This window comes from Protopterus annectens, chromosome 5.part0 (genome assembly GCF_019279795.1).
Source record: "Protopterus annectens isolate FY-2018-M chromosome 5.part0, PAN1.0, whole genome shotgun sequence".
Lineage (NCBI taxonomy): Eukaryota > Metazoa > Chordata > Ceratodontiformes > Protopteridae > Protopterus > Protopterus annectens.
Window position 1 is genome coordinate 74,576,787 of NC_056735.1, and position 21,562 is coordinate 74,598,348.

Below are 21,562 nucleotides of genomic sequence, written 5' to 3' on the forward strand. Positions count from 1 at the left end.
GAAACAATGGAGGGATGTATCTATGTCTCCCAAATAAGCAACAAAGTCTAGAATACTTAGGATGTTTGCTTGTAAGTGTTTACATAGGTATTTTTATACCCCAATAGACTAGAAAAAAATTTCCTCAGGTAGATAGCAAATGCTGGAGGTGTAATGGGAAAGAGAAAGGTAACTGTGAACATATTTTCTGGGAATGTAATAAAATGTCCGACTTTAAAAATTCCCTGCAGAGTACTCTATGAGAAATACTGGGTATGCAAATTGGTACGACTAAGGAAATGATTTTTCTGACCTATGATACACAATCAAAACTGCCTAGACATAGTGAGGCCTTGCTGAGTCAAATTATGGTGGCTGTCAAAAAAGTAATTACTAATAAATGGAAATCAAAGTTTAAACCAAATTGTTCTAGAAGCAGTAAATACTGTAACAGAGATAAAACAAATGGAATTTGGATCTTTAGAAAAGGGTAGGCACAAATTACACAGGAAAAAAGGAAATTATGGGATAAATGCATGCAGACGAGGAATGAGATTTAAAAGAAGGCAGGATCTGAATGAGCTATGTAATGTCCGACTGACAGTGACTGGAGAAATTATACGCGATGTATAATGTTTGCAACTAAAAATTGTCAGTATAGTTTGTCTTCATTCATATAAATGTATGATTGCCTATGTCAAAAACAGAAATGCAATAAAGATGTTTCTTGTTTAATAAAAAAGACATTTTGTAAAATACACAATTTTATGAATACATCTAAAACACATTATATAACAGAGAGTAGCCTATGAAAGTAAGGAAATGCATTTTTTTCTTTCATGATGTAGCTGGTCACAGATAAATTACACAAATTGACAGTGGATGTATTACTTAATGTGGTTTTCCTTCCTAGGGGAAGGAACCTGATCATCAGATACTAAGCTTTGCATTGACCGAAGATGGATCCATCACCCATATGTACAGGAATGGATAGAATGGAAAGACATCATCAAGTCTATATTTATATGGTATTAGAAATTGTAGAAAATACATTAGAAAGCTAAATACCTAATAAGATGTAAGAACTTTAAAAAATTCTAACATTTGTAAAGGGAACAAAACATGTATGGCATTATTTCCCACTACATAAAATAACACTTGAACAAAACAGTTGCCTGCATGTGGCCACTTATACAATTTTTTTAATCTTTACCAGCCATCCTGTTGCATTTGACAAGCATGACATTCCTAATGGAGAAAACAGATCACTTTGTCAATGCACATGGTCTCTGATACACAGCATATAATAAACAATATTAGCAATACAGCATTCTTCATCCAGATCAGAGTTTTAGTGGCACTCGCAGATTAAAAGGTTCAGTACTGAGGACGGTCCTTTGCTTACAGACTCGCACAGTTGCAGGGGAATGTGAAATAAAAACAAAATCATACTACAGAGGTGAGAGCACTGGTTTACTGTTAAATGTCCAGGCTTACAATATTTACGTGTAGCTACATTCAGACAGCAAGAAGTGTGAGTACTGAATCATTGTACTGCTAAATGAAAAAAAGAGTTGGGAGGAAAAATGGGAAGCCTGAAATACAGTCGTTTACTTACCATGAAGATCTTCCAGACACAGTAGATGGAGAAGAAATAGCCCAGAAAATTGAAGTATTTTCCCTGGAACGTTTTTGAATATTCAATTCTCTCCTAAAACACATGCAAATAATGGCAAAACAGTTTATTTAAAAGTCTCTAAAAATAGATGGAAAATTTAATTAATAAAGTCTGACTTGCAAAACACCAGCTGTTAGGACTGCTGCATTATGCAGCATACAAAAACAAACTACCTGTACTTCAAAGTGTAGAACCCAACTTATACAGCACAGAATTGCCCTTATCAAAATGTGTCGCAACATTTTACTATTCAAAGAAAAGCTTCCACTCAGACATTGTTTACTTCAAGACCTACATATGACATGCACTGAAAACTATTCTTTAGCCTAAGCCTTTACACTTTCAGAAAAGAACACAAGTCACAACATAAGCATCCACAACAGCAAGGCTCACGGGAGAGTTGTCTTGCCAAACAAATGTAAGATTTTTAACTGGGTGACTGGGGGGGTGATCAGTAATGGACAACAGATGTTAGCAAAGGCTTTAATATTGCTGTACATAAAAGTCTAAGAAAATGAAACAGTGCAAGACCTGAACCCGTAATACTTTTAAATAGGTTAGAAACTAGCTACGGTCTAGGAAGTAAGGTGCACTACTGACCCCCGAGGTTAGTCGACACTGCTGAGGTGTTTCTGACACTTACGCTGGACCATTACATTTAAAGACTTACAAATGATACTACCACATGGCCAAAATGGAGAACTGTACCTCTTAGCAGAGAAATGCAAAATTTGCTGCAGAATTATGAATAACTTACGTTAACATAGCCACTATGAAGAAAACATCAGAGGTAAGGTAGCTGTGATGCAACACAGTGTCCTGTGCAAAACGATTGTGCACTTTTACCTTGCACTAAAGTTGCAGTCAATATGGGCCCCAGGACAATCCACTTTAGTGGTTAGAAGCAAAATGAAATTAATTTTCTCAGATTACAAGAATGGAAAACAGTACTTGGTCGAAGTAGAGAAAGCCAAGAGCAAGCTCAAAAAAGGGGTATAACCCATTTTTGTGAAGGTCCTGACTGTGAACGACCATAAATCCTGCTTACATTTACTGAACAGTTATTATTAATACTTTCAAAAAGTATATGGCTGTCCATCAGCAGTTACACAGTACATCACTGACTAAACTTTACTTTCCACCTCACAATAATACCTACTATGGTGAATCAGAACCTCCATAGATTAATAAATTATTATTATAGTACAAAACCAACAAAAATGAAGTAGCATAATCACTTTGTTATAAACAGCTTTTAACGGTGACGCCACAATGTGACAAAATATTTTTCCATTTAGTTTCATATCACACAACTACAAAACAATTAACACAGTGATTTCTAAATAAGCCAACAGTTTACTCCCATGTACCTCCTAATGAGGTGACAGTTATCAATATCATAGCTTTTGTTACCTTACAAAGAATGGCCTTTCCCTACCTTGCCAGTACCTACCAACTCCAAAAGCATCTACCTAAACATATTCACCAGGCAAACATGGCCAAAATACTAACATGTAGCTCAACTTACTGCAGCAGCACGGCAGGCACACTTCTCACCTCTGTTCCATCACTACAGATATGCACTACCATGCACCACTATTCCATCACTACAGCTATGCACTACCGTGTTTTATCACCCCCATTCCAGTACTACAGCTATGCACTACCATGCTTTGCTGTTTATCACCCCTATTCCGTCACTACAGCTATGCACTACCATACTTTGCTTTATATCACCCCTGTTCCATCACTACAGTTGTGCGCTACTATGCTTTGCTGTACATCACCACTGTTCTATCAGTACAGGTATGCACTACCACGCTTTGCTGTACATCACCACTGTTCTATCAGTACAGGTATGCACTACAATGCGTTGCTGTTTATCACCCCTGTTTCATCACTACAGCTGTGCACTACCATGCTTTGCTGTACACCATACCTGTTCCATCATTACAGCTATGTGCTACCATGTTTTGCTGTTTATCACCCCTGTTCCATCACTACAGCTATATGCTGCCATGCTTTGGTGTATATCACCCGTTTCATCACTACAGCTATGCACTACCATGCCTTGTTGTACATCATCCCTGTTCCATCACTACAGCTATACACTACCATGCTTTGTTTTATATCAACTCTGTTCCATCACTACACCTATGCACTACCGCGCTTTGCTGTTTAGCACCCCTGTTCCATCACTATAGCTATGCGCTAACATGCTTTGCTGTTTATCACCCCTGTTTCATCACTACAGCTATGCACTACCAAGCTTTGCTTTATATCACCCCTGTTTCATCACTACAACTATGTACTTCCATGCTTTGCTATATATCACATCCCTGTTCCATCACTACAGCTATGCGCTACCATGCTTTGATGTTTATCACCCCTGTTTCATCACTACAGCTATGCACTACCATGGTTTTCTGTATTCCTTTGAGGCAATACATTATGACTAAAACTAAAGGTACCCAGCATCTCTCAATACCTTTGTGTCATGAAGATCTACAGTTTCCAGGAATAGCTGTCGACTGAGCTCCTCCAATGCATCCACTTCTTGCTGGATTAATGACAGATCTGAAAACAACTGAGAAGGAAAACTACACTTATGCATGAACTTACAATACATTTCTGAGTTGCACTCCTGTAGTAGGAAAAGTACAGTTTTGTACCTACCATAAATGTAGATGTTCGAGGATCCACATTGCTGCAGTCCTAACATTGGGTAGTCCGCTGTCCCAGTCGGCCCGAATACCAAAGTATATGGCTGACGTCGGTCAAGGCGCATTAGTCGGACGTCAGGACGTCAGGGTACTAATGCGCATGACCGACGTCATATCCTCAGTCTTTTCTTGCCCCAGATGTCAGAAGACCATAAAAAGACAAGGCCAAAACCAAAAACACCAAACACTCCTGCACCAAAAATATGTACAATATATACAAAATTACAAGAGTATAACCTCACCCACACAACCACCCCTAAACACAGAGGGGAAGGAGGGAGGGTAAATTGGACTGCAGCAATGTGGATCCTCGAACATCTACATTTATGGTAGGTACAAAACTGTACTATGTTCTTCATTCCACATTGCTGCAGTCCTAACCATTGGGTAGAATCCCAAAGCAGAGGTAAGGGAGGCTGGCAAATCATAAGGAAGCAGGAGCTGTCAACATGCCTTGCAAAATAGCTGTGGCAAAACCAGCCCTAGATTTAGAGTAGAGAGGAAGGTGGTAATGCTTAGAGAAAGTATGCACTGAACTCCAAGTAGCTGCCTCCAAAATATCCTTAGTTGCCACCCCTTAGAAATGCTGTTGAAGTGGCAGTAGCCCTAGTGGAATGAGGCCTAATCCCAGCTGGAATCTCCTTGCCATGATGGGAATAACAAAATGCAATGCAAAACCCAATCCACTTAGAAATAGTTTGTTTTGACACAGGCTTGCCCTGAGAACTCAAAGCAAAAGAAACAAACAACTGCTGAGACTGCCTAAAATCCTTAGTCCTGCTTAAATAATAACGCAACTGCCTGTGTACATCTAAAGTGTGCAAAATCTTTTCCCCTTATTTTGGGGATCTGCATAGAAAGTAGGCAAATGAATAGTTTGGTTTAAAGCCACACTAGAATCCACCTTAGGCATAAAGGAAGGATTAGTACGTAATGATACCCTATCCTTATGGAAAATCAAAAAGGCTCTACCGCCATAAGGGCCTGCAATTCAGAAACCCTTCTTGCAGAAGTAATGGCCAACAAAAAAGCAGTCTTCCATGACAAGTATTTCAATGCAGCAGTAGCCGCAGGCTCAAAAGGTTGTAGAGTAAGTTTCTCCAACACAAAACTGAGATCCCAAGCAGGAGTAGGAGCTCTCACGGGGGTCTTATATTCTTTGCCCCTCTAAGAAATTGCTTGAACAAAGGATGCGAAAACAATGGTGGGTCACAATCATAGTGAGCTGAAATTGCTGCAGCATGAATCTTAATGGAAGAGAAAGACAAACCTTTGTCTAACAACTCAGTAAGATATTGAAGAGCCACACTCAAATTAGGCTCAGAAATCTCCAAATTCTTTGCTGCACTCCAAAATAAAAATCTCTTCCATTTTTCTGCGTACACTTTCCTTGTACTAGGTCTTCTGGCTTCCATAATCACATTTAAAACTTGTTGAGGAAGTTGAGACCTGCTGTGTTTCAAAACAGAATATGCCAGGCTGTTAGATGAAGAGAGTGAAGCTTGACATTGAGCAGGTGACCGTCCCTCTGAGACAACAGGTGTGGAATCAAAGGTAAAGGCCATAGAGGCTTCCTTACCAGACTCCTCAGTAATGGGTACCAGTGTTGCCGAGGCCAATCTGGAGCTATTAAAATCATCCTTGGCTTGTCTTGTCTGACCTGTAGGAGCACCTTTGGGAGAAGAGGCAGAGGTGGAAAGGCATACACATGAAGATTTTTCCAACTGAAAGAAAGAGCATCCACTTTCCAAGCTGTGTGATGAAACCTCTTTGTGCAAAACTTTGGCAGCTGGTGGTTTAGTGGAGAAGCGAACAGATCTATGTCTGGAGTTCCCCATGACACTGTCAATTTTGGAAAAACATGAGGATCCAGTTCCCACTGGGGGGGATCCATGTTTTGTCTGCTAAACACATCTGCTAAGGAGTTCTGTGCTCCCGGCAGAAACCTTGCCTGAAGAGTTAGTTGCAAGCTGAGCAGTCTCCCATAAAATCATTGCTTGCCTGCACAACGGGTAAGAATGTGTTCCCCCTTGTTTGTTGATGTACCACATGACAGTTGTGTTGTCTGTTAGAATCAACACCTGCCCTGGAAGAAGTAACTCCTTGAAAGCCATTAATGTAAACTGGACTGCTAACATCTCCTTCATGTTGATATGTAGATGCTGTAGTCTGGCAGGCCACTTGTCTTGTATCCACTTTCCATTTAGATGAGCTCCCCAAGCAATGTCTGAGGCATCTGTCGTTAGAATCTGACTCGCCTCTGGCCGGGTCACAGAGAGTCCCTTGTTTAGGTGACATTCCTGAGCCCACCACAAAAATCCCTGTTGAATGCAAGGTATTATTTGAATGACAGTGTCCAAATCCTGGCAGTGCTGTGTCCATACATTTTTGAGATACCATTGCAGCTTCCTCATATGCAGTTTGGCATTGGGAAGCACCAGAATACAAGATGCCATGAACCCTAAGGCTTGAAGGACTGTCCTTGCAGTCAGCCCGGACTGAAGAGATAGTTGATGGAAGTAAATGGAAAGATTCTTTTGTTTGTCCGGGGTTAAAAGGCCATCTGGGCTGCTGTATTCAGTCTCACACCCAGAAAGCACATGTCTTGAGAGGGTACTAGACTGGACTTTATTTCGTTCACAGAATACCCTAGGCATCTTAGCACTGCTATCACATATTCCAAATGCTGTAAAAGGTCTTCCTTTTCTTGAGCCAGAATCAGGCAGTCGTCCAAGTAAGGATAGATTTGAATTCCTTTTAGCCTGAAGTAAGCTATCACTGGAGCCAGAACCTTTGTGAATACTCTGGGCAGTAGATAAGCCAAAGGGCAATGCAGAGAACTGATAATGGGAATTTCCAGCTCAGCAGATACTTCCTGCAACTTAGTCTGATAGGCACATGAAGGTAAGCCTCCTTGAGATCTAAAGTTACCATCCAGTGATCTTTGCCCAGCAGAGGTAAAAGCTGCTGTAACGTCAACATTTTGAACTTGGGAATGTCCAGATAAGTGTTGAGGATAGATAAATCCAAAATTGGTCTCCACGTGTTCCCCTTCTTTGGTACTAGAAACAGGCGAGAATAAAATCCTAGGCCCCTTTCTGGCACAGGAACTGGCTGAATGGCCCCTATTTGGAGTAACAGAGAAATTTGCTTGTGAGCCTCTTGTCTTTGTAGAGGAGGAATGTCTGGCATGCCTTTGAAAGGAGGCAAGGTATGGAAATAAAACCTGTAACCGTGGTGAATGATATCCAAAACCCATCTGCCTTGGGTAATTAAATCCCAATTTTCTTTGAAAAGAGCCAGCCTTCCTCCCAATGGTGCTGCCAGACGAGAATGTACTGGCAGCTGAAAAGGCAGGTCATTGGGTCTGTTCTGAAAGGACTGACCCCTGCCCTCACCAGAAGTCTGAGCAGGTGAACTCCCTGTTCTAGGCCTAAAAGAACCTTGAGCTCTGCCCCTACCACGTCTAGACCTACCCCTAGACTGGGAATCATAAGCAGGATATGTCCATCCCTTAGTAGGCCAATTTCTACTAAACTTCGGAGGCTGCACCTGCAAAAAATCTTTAACAGTTTGCATAGACTTAGCCTTGTCCTCCATTTTCTTTAAAACTGCTTCCACAGGCGAACCAAACAACACGTCAGACTGTAAAGGAGCATCCAAAATCCTTGTCTTAACATGCTCAGCTAAATTCTGATCCCTCAACCAGGCGTGCCTCGAAGAACAGAACCAGTGGCAGCCACCCTCGAGGAGGCCTGCACAGCATCAAAACCACATTGCAAGGAATGCTTACCCACCTGTTCAGACACATGAACTAAATCCTGCAACTCTTTACACTCAATACCTTCTGCCAGAGCATCTACCTTAGACTTCAATTGTGAAAGGAGATAATTTTGATATTTTAACATGTGAAACTGGCAATTCAACGCCCTCATGGCTAAAGTGGAAGAAGTATACACTTTCTTTCCCCATCTATCCAAAGCCCTTGCCTCTTTATCAGGAGGAACAGGATTTTTAACAACAGAAGCCTTAACACCTTTAGGCCCCTGAGAGAGTTTCGGGTCTGCCCTAGGACTCTTAAAAAGATACTTATGAGCTTCAGGCACCCTATAGTACCTATCCGGCTTAACTGGGGCAGGAGGCAAAGAATCAAGGTTCAGGGAAGCCTCTGCAAAAACATCTTCCACCACATTCAGAACAGGAGGTATAGCTAAAGGCCTATGCTGGGGTAAAAACAAGAATTCCCGAAGCCTTTTCCTGGAATCAGAGAAATCTTGACCTTCCCATTTGAAATGCTCCCTCATGGAATGCAGAGTCTCTGAAAATGAAAAATCCTCAGGAGGAGAAGCTGAAGGAGTAGAATCATCCACATCAGAATCAGAATAAGGAGGATACTCCTGCAAGTCTTCAGCCGAAGACTCAGAAGCCTCCGAACACCGCTCAAAACTCTCAAACTCAGGTTCCACCCTAGGCCTCTTATCAGGAGGGGGCATAGAACCTCTAATCATAGTAATCAAATCCTCTGCCATTTTAAGCATATGTTTCTTAGGCAAAGATCCTGAAGAGCTAGGAGAAACCCCCACTGAAGTTAAACCTGGCCTGCCTCTCAAAGAAGCCTTGGAAACAGAAGGGAGGCTCTAACCACCTTAGGAAGAGAGGGAAGAACAGCCACCTGAGAAGCCCCTTCAGCCTGGCCTACCTCCTGAGAGGACACATCCTGTAACAGTAAAGTCTCTCCCTGAGACTCCAAAGAAACTCCTGGCAGAACCTCCGGCTCCACTGAGCCTTCTAAAGAACCGGCGTCCGGGACTGTCGGTTCTTCCACTCTAAACTTTGCTGCTTTGTCCTTGCGCTTTTTGGGCGAAGCGGGCCGGAGCATCCGGCGGCATTTTATAATTACAACGCTTCCCAAAACTAACCTGGCACAGTCTAACCTTCTCTTAATAGTGCGTTTGTTAAATCTAGCACAAGAGCGGCATCCAACAACGTCGTGCTCAGGCCCTAAACAAGGTATACACAAGGTATGGTAATCCCTATGAGGTATCTGTTTCCCACAAGAAATACAGTTATTCACTTTTCTGACATCCGGTTAAATACTGAGGCAAGAAAAACCAAAATATTCCCCAGCGGGTACTTAGCCAACTTTGATTCGGTCTGAAACTCCGACTTCAGAAAATTTCAGAACGCCAACCTGCACTCGCAAAACTGCTTCTGCATCGGACCATGCGGCAAAAAAGACTGAGGATATGACGTCGGTCATGCGCATTAGTACCCTGACGTCCTGACGTCAGACTAATGCGCCTTGACCGACGTCAGCCATATACTTTGGTATTCGGGCCGACTGGGACAGCGGACTACCCAATGGTTAGGACTGCAGCAATGTGGAATGAAGAACATCATCAGAAATACTTGACTGCCTGGTATGAAAACCCTAAAGGAACAAAAATGTTTTCCCCAACTGAAAATTTATGGGTGCGTGACATTTCAAGTCACAGAATAAAGATGCACAGTCCCACTCACACCACGTACCCTCCTCAGCTCTATCACTAGTTACATACAAAAAACAGCAAATAGAGCTTATTGTAGAAATAGAAGATATGCTAAACGGGGGATAGAATGACTATACATCAATAATTTTTATGAACTTATCTGCCTTTGTGATATGCTATTAGGTAACAGTACCAGCTTATTTTTGGGCAAGTTCTTGCAGCAAATTCATTTAACTTCCATTAACTGAGTAGGTGAGCTGGTCACAAAACCCTTTTTAGCCATGACTTGGGACAGAGGCAACTTCATACAATGAACATTTACATCTTCATTTAGGTAACAGTTAATGTTACAATAACAGATGTAGTAATATCTATTGGTAAGATACACTTGAAACCAATAAGTAGTAAGATCAATGATATGATGGACTGTTTCAAAGAATAAAATCACATCTTCCTGCAGTGACTGTGAGGGTTTATAGTGTCTGTATTTAAAGGTTAAGAGAGAGAGAAGGTATTAATGATAGCAGTTTGAAATAAGACAGATTAAAAAATGTCTTGCCTATTACCTCAACTCCTCTCACAAAACAGCCTTGCTCCAAAATAAAACAAAACATTATGGTTTGTTCATCTTTCCAACAGTACAGTAAATGACTGAAGGTCCACTAAAAAGTCTATTAGTCACTACCCACCTTTTTCCTCATCTTGTTACTTTTAAGCCTTTCAACAACAGATACAATTATCCACTATCCAATAAAATGATAAGAACCTCTTTCTAGCCTAAAAGGAACTCCTGGGTAGGCCTTCATTTCAGCTTGCGAATACATAATGCACTTTCTCAAAGACAGCTGAAACTCAGTCCCACTGATGTCAGAAAGTGTAACAACTATTGAGAATTCAAATGTTACTCAAAGAACACCTGATGGAAACCTTTGGTGGCACTTGGGTGAAGGACCATGGCTAACTAATAGCTATAACCATCCCCCTACCATAACGAGCACTTATCCAATCATACTTTGGAGCAAAGTCAATTCAGTTGTGCCACTTTAGCTTACTGTACACTGTTAGTTGTACATAGTATATATTCCAAAAGTATAAATTCGTACATACCAAACAATAAGGTGTGCTATATATTTTGGATGTCTGAATAATGTTAACCATTCATTGTTTGTTCTCACAAGATATGAAACACATAACTCAACAATGTATAAATGTACTTATCTTCAGTGACTGTGTAATCTCTATGTATATCAGACAATCAGACATTATTTGCATTGTCTTTGCCTTAAGGCCCACATCATGACTGAAAATGGTCTTGGGACCAGCTCAGATACCTAGTTAACAACCACAAATAAGTAAGGTAGAGATGGAGAATATTAAGTATTTTGGAGAAATATATGGGAGCAGGAGAAAGTGGAATGTATGGGGGATTCTAGCAGCAAAGCATCCGCACTAAGGTCTGACAAACTGATGCTTCCCAAAGTGCATTTTGAAACAGCTACGTACACGATGAGAAGCAAATGCTGGAAGCAATGGAATTCCAAAATGCTGATCCCACTTTTTGAAAGTGATCTCTTAGTGGAGCATAAGGTAAAAAGGGAGGGATCTTTTAAGCAAAACAGAGGCAGGGATGTTTAAACAGAGGACTACTGACTAGATTTTGTTGGCAAGAAATGAGCATAATTGGAATTTGAACTACGTACAGTGCAGTGCTGAAGACAGATGTGGTCCTTTCAGTAATTAGTATGGCATTTGTTGAGGACAGAAGTGTACAGTGCTACGTCCATTGGCATGATAACTTTACGATGGTTTCCACAAGTGATAAGGTGACTAACTGTTCAAGGAGGGCATACATATACTTTTAGAGATAGCCTAACAATATTCTGAAGCAAGTGGAATAACAAACTTATACAAGAATCTGTGCCAAATGAGGGCCTTCTGAAAGTTATGCCCTTGTGTTTATGGAATGTAAAATTGAGATCAAAACAAATGCCAAGGTACTTGCTGTCATCTCTTATGATAAAAGTATTGCCCTAGAAGTTAAACAGCAGAAAATGATGTTACTGCCAAGTCCCTGAGGCGTACCAAATGTTGTAGTTTTAGTTTTACTGGCACTTTATGTAGAATTAGTTGGCCGTTAAATAACCATCGGTATAAGGAATTAAACTGCTCCTGTTTGGATGGCTGCAGAAATTCTGATGTAATACCATCTTTAGGAAACAGACGCTCATCATACAACAGGTTTGAGAGAGAGCAGACAGATGAAAGGTTCTTTAGAAACAGAGAGAATGGAACAGACTGCTGCAGGACTCTGCATTGTAACAGGGAGGCAGTGGATTCACTGGTCAACAGGCAAAAGTCATAGATATGTAGCATTTGAACTTTCATAGCACCAGGGGTATAGAATCCCAGATATCGGACATTGTTGAGTAGTAGCAGGGGGTTTGTAAGACTGAATGTCCATTTCAAGATTAGCAAATACAGCCCCAGGGAGTACACTTTTAGCCACACTAATGCAGATCCGCACAAATTCCCAAAGTGTGCTTGTGATGCAAAAAATATAGGCCGGCCTTAGAAAAACAGAATGTGAAAACAAAAGATATATACTCAATTTAATCTGTACAAAAGATTTCTACAAAGAGCAGCTGATAAAATATATTTTTAAATATCCTCATGAGCACAATTCTGAAATAGTTTTAGCTCTCAGGCACAGAGGTGCATATGACCCGTGCAGCTGTGTATCATGATGTCATCCATGCACTCTACATTTTAGCCGGCCACACACAATAGGAATAAAAATGCTCAACTTAAAGCATATGTTGATTGAGAACCTATCCTAGCAAAGGTATGGCGATCTCTGAGGTGGTATATAAAATTGGAGGGTGTGGGAAAGTTGCCCCCCATATGGGCATGCAGGGGGGCTTGCCTGCCATGCAAAAACAACTTTAAAGGGGAAAAATGATGTTCGCTGCTCACTCTCCTGCTGCATTCTTTGTTTTTTTTCATAATTTCCGGACTTGGCGTTGAAAGTTCTGATACTTCAATAGGGAGCAACACCACGAATATCCTTTTGAAAAAGACACGGTCAAATGTTACTCCATAATCGGTTTCCAAAGTCAGTACAATTAGTAATTTACTTTGCTAAAGTTTACCAATCCACAGCAATTTCTTCCTTACCTAAAAAGGAACTGAGATAACCAGCCTGGTTTCTTGAACTCGTGCACCCTGTTTAGGTAAACGCCGAGACGACAAGTCACATTCAGGGTGTGGGGTGCTACCTCTCTTTCCTTCATCTGAATTTGGCCCAGCAAAGGAAATGGAAATTAACAGACTGGTTTAAGGACAGGTCTAAGCAAAGGAAATCTAGGTCAGCCCTAACAGATATGAGCTCCTTGTGAAAGACAAAAAATACGGCTCTCTAGAAATACTGGCTTGCAGCTTGGAGATCCCAAAGGCTGCAGCGATGACCACAAAGAGAAAAATCCAAAAGATGAATTCAGAGAAACAGAAACGAATGGTTTGAATGGAGGAGGGGTAGCCTGGCAATCAAGCAATTCAAATGTCACAGAATACAAGGATTCCCCAAAGGATGATGAAGATGCAGAACCCTATAAGTAACCATTTAACCAGCTGGTGCTGAGCCACTCTCACAATGTCATGGTGCACGTAAATGTCCAAGATGTCTGTAGAGTTGGTTTAGCATCATTTTTAAGTTCTTTACCTCAGACACTAGGTACAAAGTTGAGTTCGATTCTGACCTTGGTTTACTGGCTAGGCTTAAAATGGCCCTTCAGAGCAGTTAGCCTAGTATACACTCGATAAGTAACTGAGATCCAGGCAATAATGTTAGTAGCAATAGGTCAGGATCATCTTCAGACTGAAACAGCAGAGGTTCGTCTCTGTGCACCTCCTTTACTTGTTATTATACTCCTGATGAATGGAAATTATTTTAGTAGTTGAAGATCTGAAGCAGCCGCCATGTTATTTAGCAAAGCTATCTCTTCTGTCAGCTGAGGTGGGACTCCTTGGCCTGTACTGGCTTAAGTTCCTATACTGGACAGGGCTTGAGAAATGAAAGACAACTTTTCCTGCACAAGACAAAGAAAGGGCAGTTCTTTGCCTTTATTCTCTGAATTTTGCAAGTTTGGAAAAAAATCATAAGATAGAATAAAAAGGTGTACAGGATTGTTCAATATAAAGAAAACAGAAATGTATCACTCCCGTCACTAAAGAGCCATCTTTCTTAGCAACCACCCCAGTTTAGGCACACCGTCATAACTCTAGGCACAACAAACTCTCTGCTTTAGACTCTGATAACTCCTGATCACTGCCACCCCACACTGAAGGATGTCACACACTTTCTCCTAATCCTACATTCATCTAACCAAACTCGGATACTATTACTTTTCACACATGCATGTACATTCAGCACATAACCTAACTTGGTCCCTCCTCTTTCACTGCTGTCATGATCACAGGAACACAAAAAGGTTTTCAATATCCCTGAATATTTTTTTTATGTTATAATACTTATAATCACATGTGCACACTGTTTCAAAATGTAGTATGCTCTGCTTTGTTTTGCTAAAATCACACAATCATTTCTGTCATGTTTTTTTATTTGCTTATTAAACTGGTAAATGGGCTGGTCCAAAGGATCCGCAATGGTTATAACCCAAGCTCAAGGTACACATTACATGTAAACCTGACATGAACAGATTCAGACACAATACAATCTAAATGCAACAATACAAACACTGCCATGCAGCATAACTGTGCACATACACAAAACTATTTACAAAGCCCATAGCTATATGCAGTAAGACATGGGTACAATAGCAGCATATAATTACATACTTATGATGAAGAACACTCATCCATCAACTCACTTAACTAGCTTGAATAAACTTTAAAAAAAAAGAACTTTTAAAAAAACTTCTACAAGGAATCTTATTCCTCCTGCTGTGAGGGAATTAGAAGCAGTCTGCTAGATCTAAAAGCTAAGGTGACATGTTTTGAGATAGACATTGGTTCTCTTTTCTGTTTGCCCAGTTACCCTCTAGATCACATGATGGATATCACATCCACCCCGAGCACAGTGGATTACTTCTGTTTTGCTTTAAAATCTATAAAGATGATTCATATCAAAAGTCAATATTAAATAAACATATACTCTGCCAACCGTGCAAGTTGCAATGGTATTTAAGCATCTGTGAAGGTCATTTTATAACAACTATTGTTAGTTCACTGTGGTTCATTTTTTTTTCTCTCTCTTCACAAAACAAAAGACCTTATGTGTCCGCAATTTGGCCACAATCTAGGAGTGTGTTGTCATTGAAGGCATTGCTAAAAGTGGACCATTATTAATTATTTGCAAGACAACTTCTAAATCAAGCATTCCTAAAGCAAACACAAAGTGCTTAAAATCACATTTAGCATACAGCAGAAGTCACAACCCTGGCAACTTGGAATGATATTTAGGATGTAAATCTGCCTGACCTAAAATGACCAAAGTACTAAGAATTCAGTTTGTAATAAAAAAGACCAGATTATTGAGAATTAATTTAGTAATAATCTGCAAGACTAGCGCATTAGAATGCCCAAGTCTGCGTGTAGCAAGGTCATCAGGTCTTGCATCTGTAGTGGATTCCAAATGCAGGGAAAAGGCACTGTACACAAATATCCTTGAATAAACTGTGAACAACAAAGCACACAGACATGTTAAGACCCTTCCCTGACCCTCTTCAAATGCATTTTGGCTCAATGAATGGGAAATCATAAATTCACTCCTGGGTGGCACCCTTGTTCCTTATGGGAAGCCTCACACTGAAAAATACTCAAAGCATAGGCACAAACCTAAGCCATCCTCTAGCTCTTAGAGATCGAAAATTGTGTAAATCTGGGTTATAATGGCTAGGCTTGTAAGGGCTCTTGAGCTGTCAGCCTAGTAATCTCCTATGAACCTATGGAGACCAGCTTAGTGGAAAACTACAGAAGTACAAACAACTTTTCTTGAGGGAAATCAGGTACCTAACTATCCAAAGACTCTTTTTTGCTCCAGTGGGAGTAATTACCAGACTGAATATGGGTGTCCTGAGTTCAATTCCCAGACAGCATTCAGTGTTTTCCTTTCTCTTTGAGTTAATACAGTACTAAGTTAATTGTTTGTTCTGTACTGGATGTGTGGTAAAAATCACCATCATGGTGGTTTCCCAGTCGAGAGGAGAAGCAACTGCTGTTGGAGGAAAACAGGTACTTACCCTGCCCAGAGACTCCTTGTTGGTCCACTGGCAGTGACAACTGCACACAACGTGGGGGTCCTGGGTTCATTCCCTAGACAAAGGTTAGGGTTTCCCTTTCTCACAGAGTTTAAAACTGCAGAATCACTAAATCTACCATTAGGCAATGCATCAAGGGGGTGAATTGTGTACAAATATAGCCAATAAACAAACTTACTGAGACTCGAAATTAAGGGGTACATAACAAACAGGACGCAGTCAATGTTTACAAAACATAAACAGTGGAAAAGACACGTGAAAAGTTTTTGAACGAATATGCAAATGACGTACATATATAAGTCAATGAGGAAAAAAGAAACGTAAAGAAAAAGAGGCGAAGATGAAAACGGTGTCTCTAAGATAACATGCTTAGATCAAAAGCAGTGTATATCAAAGTACTACGATTTCAGCTGATATTAAATAAACAAAGGAGAGGAGATACATGGGCATATCAGCCACAATTAAAGCTAATTAGAGATTTGGGGCTCCTCCTATTGCTGACACTGTAGAAGCTCATGTATATGGGTGGGGGGGATAGCAGATCTCTGTCACTAGGGCTGTTGTCCAGTAGTTGGACAAATAACAGAAAAAGAAACCTTAGCATAACTACTTTAATGAAAAAATGTTACCCAAAATGCACCAGCAGGAAAACTACATTTTAGAAAAATAACATACCTAAGCATAATGCCATAAATAAAGGCATTATGGGAAAGGCCTAGAGATTCCCACAACATAATTCAGCTAATTGGGTTATGGTACCAAAGAATTCCACAATGCAATCTGCAAAAGTCAAGCTAACAACCATGCTTTGTACATCAATGCTAAGTCAACTTAAAATGTAATCAGTGCTCCATACGACTATTTGACTGCCTTATGAGGTTAGCAAACCAAAATTAAAAATGAAAACTAAAAAGGAAAAGAGAGTAGTGGCTGCTTCATGCAGAGCCCATACTAAAAATTGAAGAACAAAAAGGAAAAAAAAAACCCAACAGGCAGAAGAAACTATAGATGGCTTCCTAATGATATATAAAAACAGTAACAGGGGTGGGTGGTAGGAGGTGTATCATTCACGTAACATCAATGCTGCATGAAGATGGATACATGGATGGTAGAAAAACTGCACAAAGATCCCAATGTGATGGGAAATATGCAAACAGGGGTGCCATACAAAAAAAGAGTGTACTTATACAATTAACGACACAGATAACTGACGTGGAAAGGATACTTTCACTGCTTGTGCTGGATGTTGTGACACTTTTAATCATTCGCCAAAACCCAGTGGGTTGGTTCTGAACTTCTCCTCGTTGGTACATCATCCTTCTGGTCATAGCCATCCTAACAAAAACAAAACAGAAATACTCCGTTGTGCAAAATCCATACTGGTAACACTCTTGGTTCACAGCCAGTACAATAAAGAGACAGACCTTAATTTGCTTTCCATTGGCAAAGTATTAAGTATTTCAACACTTACTCTCCAAAAATGTGCGTCGGGCTTTAAATCCATCTTTCTACAGTATACAGTCTCAAATGTGTCTTACTATTTTGCTTCGACGCACATTTATACACATAGTACTATAAAAATAATGATTTCTGTTTTTCACATTACAATTATTTCTTTACTTCATGGAACTTTCACTCACATGCCTAAGTGAAACGTATACCTCTCTATTTACAAAGCCAAAAGTCACAAGAATAACATTAGACAAGTAATCTCCGTGGTATCCCCGAAGTCTCAAAACAACCCACTAAAGTGTATTGGGTCCAAAAACAAAACAGTGTAAGAAACTTCTCTGTGTGGAAGATTTTCAGTCCATATATTTCTAGTCAATCACTGTATATTAATCAGATCAGACAATAGTAGTAGAAGTAGCGAACGTAAACTCATCTTAAGTCAAAACAAAACAAAAAGTAATAACAGAAAATATATAATTGTACAGCATTACCACAACCAAAAGGAATCACTGCTCAAATGTTCACCAAACACCAAAACGTAGAACAGTTTGAAGGAGGCACAAATCCAAGATCCACACAAAAATACTTTAATAAACCGACTCTTCAGTCCAACAAACACGAACAGTTAGTAAAATGACTGTGCAGTCCACTAACGCAATTACAGCAACACTGCGTTTTCGTTTAAACAACTTCTTCAGATGGAGACAAATGCATACCTACACAAAACACTCCATTTATATACTCATTAAAATAATTAAACAATTAATCAATAAAAAGGGTGAGTTAGAAGCATCTGCATTTAAAGAGCTAATGCTCATAATAGTGGCTCCACTAAGCCTAGTAGTGGACTACAATGGTAGTGCACCCAGAATTAGGAAGATTCTGGAGGAAGAATGGTATAGGTTTGGTCAGATTTCAGACTTGAAATGTATTTTTGATGAGCCTTTGAAGTGTACATATAGAAGGGGCAAAAGTTTAAAGACTATTTTAGAGTGTAAATATGATATGAAAACAGTAAAGGAAGGTAAAATGGGAACCTTTAAGTGTGGAAGATGTTCCCAATGCCCTTATATCTGTACCAAGCATACAATTTTTATAGAGAGTAGGGACAGATTGATTCAGAGCAAATATTTTACTAACTGTCACACCTCTGGGATAGTGTATTTAGGTTTGTGTGACCATTGTGATGCATTTTATGTAGGGAAATCGGAAAGAAAGTTAAAGAATAGAATATATGAGCATTATTATGAGATGAAAATAAAATGTACCAATAATGCTTTATTCCGTCACAAACTAACTTGTCAGGAAGCCAAATTTAGCTTCTTTGTGTTGGAAGTAGTGGAAAAAGATGTAAGGGGTGGTCCATGGGAGACCTCGATTGAATATAAGGAGCTTTTGTGGCGGCTTTTCTTGGAGGCGAACAAACCTCCAGGATTAAATGATGCCTGTGCTTAAGCTGAGATCAGCTAAGCTATAATTTTTTTATCTTTCCTTTTCCTTTTATAAAAATTTTTCTTACTGTTTTACTTTAAATGTATTTTAAATGTACTTCAAAATTATGTATTTTAAAATTATGTTATATTTTAAAATTAAGGTAGTATATTATACTACATATTGTATTTGATTGTATTATGAGCATTAGCTCTAAATGCAGATGCTTCTAACTCACCCTTTTTATTGATTAATTAATTGTTTAATTATTTTAATGAGTACATAAATGGAGTGTTTTGTGTAGGTATGCATTTGTCTCCATCTGAAGAAGTTGTTTAAGCAGCAGTGTTGCTGTAATTGCGTTAGTGGACTGCACAGTCATTTTACTAACTGTTCGTGTTTGTTGGACTGAAGAGTCGGTTTATTAAAGTATTTTTGTGTGGATCTTGGATTTGTGCCTCCTTCAAACTGTTCTACGTTTTGGAATTGTACAGCATTACTAAGTATTCAAAAGTAATCCAAGCAAGGCAGGCAGTCTGTTTCCAGTCGAACATCCTTTATTAAGTACACAGACAAGCGATCCAAGTAAAACAAAAATAGAGTAATAATTTCCTCACAAGCTTTCTAAATATATATATATATACTTTTTATCAGGCATGGGAGTGGTTTATTGTGCTGTAAAACAAAGTGTTATTGGTACATATGTTAAATTCATATCCCTTCCCCCATCAGTGTGACATTCAAGCTGGTCCTGCCCTACTTAGTAGCTGTCATAATAATATATAACCATTATGTACTTTAAATAAAATTTATAATGATGTGGTACCTCTTATTTAACCAAATTATTAAGTAGATTTAATAGTCTGTGATTTTATCCAAGACAATATACTACATGGCTGGAAATATATCAACCTTAGTTCATTTGGCAATCAAAAATATATATAAATATATACATATACATTTTGCATGTAAAAATCAATTTCTATTTTCATAACCTATTGTTAAAGATCTCTTAAGCCTGGACTAAACTACTGTTCAATTAAAAGTGCACTGGAACTTAGAAAATTACCACATTGTTTACATGACTAATTGTATTTTATTTTATTCTACAAATTGGTTTTAAATGCCATTTTAAATCAGTTGAAATTTTCATCATACATACATTTTTTCTTATTTTTATTTTTTTTTTTTCTGGTTATTTTTTCCACTTTATTCAAAATGATGTGTAATAACAATACTAACTAATTATACAATTATATAGGTTTTTAGGATTCTTGTACACAGACCTGAAGAAGTCTAGAAGGACGAAAGCCATCTTTGTTAACAATAGGTTATGAAAATAGAAACTGATTTTTACATGCAAAATGTATATGTATATATTTATATATATATTTTGATTGCCAAATGAACTAAGGTTGATATATTTCCAGCCATGTAGTATACTGTTGTGGATAAAATCACAGACTTAATAATTTGGTTAAATAAGAGGTACCACATCATTATAAATTTGATTTAAAGTACATAATGGTTATATATTATTATGACAGCTACTAAGTAGTGCAGGACCAGCTCGAATGTCACACTGATGGGGGAAGGGATATGAATTTAACATATGTACCAATAACACTTTGTTTTACAGCACAATAAACCACTCCCATGCCTGATAAAAAGTATATATATATATATATATATATATATATATATATATATATATATATATATATATATATATATATATATATTATTTAGAAAGCTTGTGAGGAAATTATTACTCTGTTTTTGTTTTACTTGGATCGCTTGTCTGTGTACTTAAAGGATTTTCGTCTGGAAACTGACTGCCTACCTTGCTTGGATTACTTTCGAATACTTAGTAATGCTGTACAATTATATATTTTCTATTATTACTTTTTGTTTTGTTTTGACTTAAGATGAGTTTACGTTCGCTACTTCTACTACTATTGTCTGATCTGATTAATATACACTGATTAACTAGAAATATATGGACTGAAAATCTTCCACACAGAGAAGTTTCTTACAAGAATAACATTAGCACACATTTTTGAAGGGTATGGAGTTTGAATTGCAAATGCTTGTCATTATTTAGTGATTACAATCCTCAATATGTCATAAAACCACACAATTTACAAGGAACAGACCAAAAATATGAGCCAAAAATCTGGGCATTCTGTGAAATTCTGTCAGCTGAGAGGTACGTTGAAATGCACAGAACAAAGAAAGACAATATCCTGATACAGTAGGATAATAAATACATTAAATACATTAAGTATATTAAACAGTAAATGTTATCTTTCGGTCAGACTTTAACCCAGAAATATGAAGAGTAGAAAACTGCAGACCTTCATAAGGCAGAGCTTGTTTAAACTTTTTAAAACATTTACCAGTAAAAAGTATGTGCTTTTTAACCCATAAGCCTAGAATACATCCAGTAGCAAGACCTTACAGAGTACTGCTTTCCAGACTTCACAAAACACATGTTGCTTAGATTTCTTTTTTCAGTGCATAACTATACAGAGC

The 21,562-nt window shown here is 38.8% G+C and overlaps 1 protein-coding gene across 1 annotated transcript in view; it reads right to left on the reverse strand.

The window, feature by feature from the left end:
* The window catches only part of LOC122802497 (Golgi pH regulator), a 467,960-nt gene that overhangs the window by 176,567 nt on the left and 269,831 nt on the right, over positions 1–21,562 (reverse strand). Inside the window, exons 9-10 of the mRNA XM_044072150.1 lie at positions 4,146–4,234; positions 1,598–1,690 (exon numbers count right to left, since the gene is read on the reverse strand). Of these exons, the coding sequence (XP_043928085.1) occupies positions 1,598–1,690; positions 4,146–4,234 (182 nt within the window). The remainder of the gene's footprint in view (positions 1–1,597; positions 1,691–4,145; positions 4,235–21,562) is intronic.